We start from the raw sequence: 5,000 nt of genomic DNA on the forward strand, positions 1-5,000 counted from the left end.
CGGAGACGAAGGTGCCGGAGACCCCTTCGTCTCCGGCAAGTTTTTTTTTTTTTTTTTTTTTTTTTTTTTTTTTTAAATAAATTTAAAATTATTAAAGTAAAAGTAAAATAAATATTTTAGAATTCAGAAACCGACACGTAAGCTTCTAAACAGGTAAACAGGTCATTTTTGGTGAAATTGCAACAATTTGTGTTGTTCAGGGACCTAATTGTAATTTTTTTGAGTTCAGTGGCCTAATTGTATTTTTCTGTGTAGTTGGATGGCCGATTTGACCCTTATTCCTATTTTTTAAAAGAAAACAATTGGAGTGCACGTTCCAATATTGTTTTCTTAATTAGCAATTCCGAGCCCTAAATTTAACCAATTATTATATTGTGAATCATGATCCTCATTGCAAAGTGAACTACTAATATATAGGTCCATTTTTAAAATATTGAAAATTTATTTTTAGTATACTACAAGTTCATTTTTGAAGATTCATTTTTAGTATATTGCATGTGCATTTCTAGTATATAACATAATTAAGTAAATAAGTGTACATTTTGGTAAATTGTTACCGGACCTTAAGGACAGTGGAGACAACAATTTTATTTTAGAATCAGATTGTTTAAACTTTTGTGTTAGTTTTAATTCTTTTCCGTTGGACTTTAAGTATGTAGGTTTAATTATTAAACAATGTCGTTTTATTGTTAGTGACGTTATTGGAAACGTATCTGTTCAACATATCAGGAGGTCAGCGAATCAGATGGCTCATGTATTAGTACGGACAACTAGTCCTATCTGTCCTTGATTCGTGGGTGTCTTCCCCACCTGGTTGTATTTAACATCTTTTTGATTATTGCATTTGTTCCTTTGGTTTTCAAAAATAAAAAAGTAGTTAACGTCTTATCAAAATCTTTTCCCGTGTGAAGTTCATGCTGCAAAAACTAGAGGAAGATGAACTGATTGAAATGGTCGAATATTTTAGTAAGGGCTGCTGTGTAGCGATGAAATACATGAATTTTATATATGTGTGATTTGATGAGATTTGGTCGGATAGCTAAGGTATAATGAGATGATGATATATACAAGCTAAGGAAATATAATTCACATGGAAAATATGGTAGTTTGATGCGATAAGATCAATTAATAAGGTAGAATGAATGAATTGAAATGTAATACGTACATTATAATATAGTGAGTACTGCTAGTTAGGCCTTAGTGTCGTATATACCATAGTTATGGTTTTATTGAGATCGGGTTCACTCTAAATCGAGTATAAAAATACAGAGATAAAAATAGAAAAATAGTAGTTTTATTGCTTGGGGTACTAAGTCCAAATAGGTACGTACAAACGATCCAAATAGAACATAATAGAGTTAAATTCATTTTTTGTTATAGACTTATAGGTGATAGTCATTTTTTATTAGAGCATCCACATTTTGTCCTAGGATTATTGTGGCATGACCATTATTGGTCTTTTATCAACAAAAATGTTTTAATGCCGTTAAATACAAAGGCATTTCGGTCTTCAATTACGATTTTTTTTAAAAAAAAAATATAAACATAAAAATATAGTAGGGTCAACTTACTTTGTATAAAAATGATCGAAATGCCTTTGCATTTAACAATATTTCAATGATTTTGTTGACGGAGGATAAAAATGGTTATGCCACAATTATACTAGGACTAAATGTGGATGTTCGGATAAAAAAGAGCTAAAAGTAGACTGCCACTGATGGGGGATAGATCCAAGGCTCGGGGTTTAAGGCTCGGAAGCAGAAGGTAGCCGACCTAAATCAGCGGAAGGAGGCAAAGGCAGACGTAAGAGGCGATTAAGAGAAGGGTACGGTTAGCACGAGCGAGGGGCGAGCCGACTGATCGAGAGTCGGTTGGCGGGTGGGAGTGAATGAATGGATCGAAAAGATTACATGAGGAAGGCAAGGTGATCGGTTGACGGCTGGACATCGGTCGGTCGATGATGTAAATCAGAACATTTCATTGCAACTGAGGGGGGATCTCAAGAAACACGACAATACTCGAACTATATGAGAGTCGGGCGAAGGAGCCGAGCTCGGGTCTCCTTCGAGACCGAGTCATACTAGGGAAAGATGAACGGGAGGAGTGGCATGAAGACGAATACGATGCCAAGAAAGTCAAATAGAAGTAGTCGGACTCGAACAGCCGCATGACCGAGTCTTGATTGGAGGTATGCACAAACCAACCGACGACGGGCCGGGTGAGAGTTAGGCCGAGCGACCAAGCGGCCGGAGCCACGGAGAGCTAGAATGAAGCGAAATGAGAAGTTTCCTAAGAGGGCGAGGATCAGGCGCGGATCCTTTGGGAGTGATACGGAAAGTGGACCAGAGTAGTTTAGGAAATTCTTCCAAATGTAATAGGAAAGAAATCTCAAGCAGTTTAAGGTTTCCAAAAGAGAATCAATCCCTCCTAATATATATAAATAGATGTATAGAACCTTGAAAGAGGTTAAGCAATTTGTAACACAAGAGAGCTAGCTTAAACGCTGCTCAAATTTCGTACCAAACACTTAGAGAATTTTGCGATGGTGTTGACCCGCCGTTCAATCCTCCGTGATTGATAAAACCAACAGCCACCTACAAAGTTAGGACCGAAAATAGAATTAACTCAACATAATAATATTATAACTAGGTCGGCCAATTCATCATCACATTTTACTTACTTGTTTTGGCATATAGTCTTTGGGTACGCGGCTTATAGTGAGGCAACCCAGTAACTTCTTTGGGCAATTAAGCAATTAAGAGGACCATGTGATATATTTTAGGATTAATATATATAATAAATTAAAATGAAACATCAGTCCTCGTCGTATAGTAATATATATGATCATATCTAGCTAATATCTATCAGATTATGACAAAATATTAAATATAGCAACTTGTCATTACAAACTTAGAAAATTTAACTTGCTGTACAAATTGCCGAATTTGGTGATCTATAAAAGGAGAAGATATGCTTAATTAGTTCAAAACATCAAGTCCTAAGTTCAAAACAGAGAACTAAAGAAAGATTTACTTACAAATTAAAATGTCATCAATTCTTCTTCTGATGATGATTTTGATCATATTTGTGCTTCTTCTTTTTTCTTGCAAAAGTAAACAGAAAGCTAATAATAAGCAGCTCCCACTCCCTCCGGGTCCAATGGCATGGCCTATAGTGGGATGCTTCCCTCAGCTGCTCAGAAACAAGCCGGTATTCAAGTGGATGCTAAATATGATGGAAGAGATGAACACCGAAATCGCTTGCTTCAAACTTGGGGGAACCAATGTGATTGCAGTAACCTCCCCCGAGGTGGCACGCGAGGTACTCAAGAAACAAGACTCGGTTTTTGCATCAAGGCCGACCTGCATGTCGGCGGAGCTAATCAGTAGTAACTACTTGACATCCGTGGTTGCTCCCATGGGTGAGCAGTGGAAGAAAATGAGGAGAGTTCTTTCGTCCCATGTGGTCTCCCCCAACGCGCTTAACTGGCTATCTCACAAGCGGGCCACCGAAGCCGACCACCTCGTACGTTACATCTACAATCAATGCACCGCAGGTGGTTTTGGAGGAGTAGTAGTAGATGTGAGGGCGATGGGAAATCATTTTTGTGGGAACGTGATGAAGCAGATGGTGTTCAGCAAGAGGTATTTCAAGGCCGGGACGGAAGATGGAGGGCCTGGCGTGGAGGACGAAGAGCACATTGATGCTACCTTTGGAGTTCTTGATCTTTTGTATTCCTTTGGGATCTCTGATTACTTTCCTTGGCTTAGGATGTTTGATTTGGAAGGTCATAGGAAAGCCATCCAGAAAGCTGTGGAGGGTGTTAGGAAGTACCAAGATCCTGAGGTTGATGAAAGGATTAAGATGTGGAAGGATGGGACCAAAACTGATGATGATGAGAAACAAGATATTCTTGATGTTCTTATCAACCTCAAGGATGCTCATGGTAAATCATTATTAACATCTGAAGAGATTAAGGCACAAATTCTTGTAAGTCAGCTTTTGATATATATATTCATGATTTTTTATTTTCTTTAATTATGACCATACATCTAATCTCTCCTTTAATTCATGCATATTCCAGGAACTAATGATAACAATTGTGGACAATCCATCAAATGTGGTGGAATGGGTTGTAGCAGAAATGTTAAACCAACCAGAGATCCTCAGAAGAGCCATTGAAGAACTTGATAACATTGTGGGAAGAGAAAGACTAGTACAAGAATCCGATCTTCCTCGGCTAAACTATCTTAATGCATGTTTAAAGGAAGCATTTCGGATTCATCCATTATCATCTTTTGTTCCTCCGCACCTGTGTTCTTCTGACACAACTCTGTCCAACTATTTCATCCCCAAAGGTAGTCATGTGATGATAAGTCGGCACGGGCTAGGGCGGAACCCTAGGATTTGGGAGGAACCTCTCAAGTTCAAGCCTGAACGGCACTTGAAAAATGATGGGTCAGAAGTGAGTTTGGCTGATCCAGAGGTGAAGATTTTATCGTTTAGTGCTGGAAGACGTGGGTGCCCAGGTGTTCAACTAGGGTCTTTGGTTAGCGGGATGTTGCTGGGTAGGCTTCTTCAAGGGTTTGAATGGAGTGTGCCCCATGGTGGAAGAGTAGACCTTAAGGAGTCAAAAGATAGTATCCTTCTTGCCAACCCTCTCAGTGCTGTTGCAAAGCCAAGGTTGCCTCATCATATCTACTCATCCTTGAAATCATAAGTCGTAGCTGCTAGCTAGTATTATTTTATTTGCGTGCATATATGCAAATGCATGTATTAGATCAGATCCAAGTGATTTATCATTATGTATTTATCATTAAATTGAAGGTGCAGTGGCTGTATGTATCATATATAGCAAATACGGAGTAATTAATATCCATCTTAATAATACATATTTTAATATTTAATCCTTATTTGTATAAAGTCATAGCTCACATTAGCTTGTTTTCATTTTCCATCCAATTCTATGATGAGGCAGGGATCTGAAATGGTTATCTGAG

General features: G+C 38.2%; 1 protein-coding gene across 1 annotated transcript; it reads left to right on the forward strand.

Annotated features, from left to right (window-relative positions):
- Window positions 1-3,002: 3,002 nt before the first annotated feature.
- On the forward strand, window positions 3,003-4,913 carry LOC116030804 (tyrosine N-monooxygenase-like). Its single transcript, XM_031273138.1, has 2 exons — window positions 3,003-3,990; window positions 4,085-4,913. The coding sequence occupies exons 1-2, from the start codon at window positions 3,046-3,048 to the stop codon at window positions 4,718-4,720; spliced, it is 1,581 nt and encodes a 526-aa protein (XP_031128998.1). The 5' UTR covers window positions 3,003-3,045; the 3' UTR covers window positions 4,721-4,913.
- The last annotated feature ends 87 nt before the right edge of the window (window positions 4,914-5,000 follow it).

The sequence above is a fragment of the Ipomoea triloba genome, chromosome 9 (genome assembly GCF_003576645.1).
Source record: "Ipomoea triloba cultivar NCNSP0323 chromosome 9, ASM357664v1".
Taxonomy (NCBI): domain Eukaryota; kingdom Viridiplantae; phylum Streptophyta; class Magnoliopsida; order Solanales; family Convolvulaceae; genus Ipomoea; species Ipomoea triloba.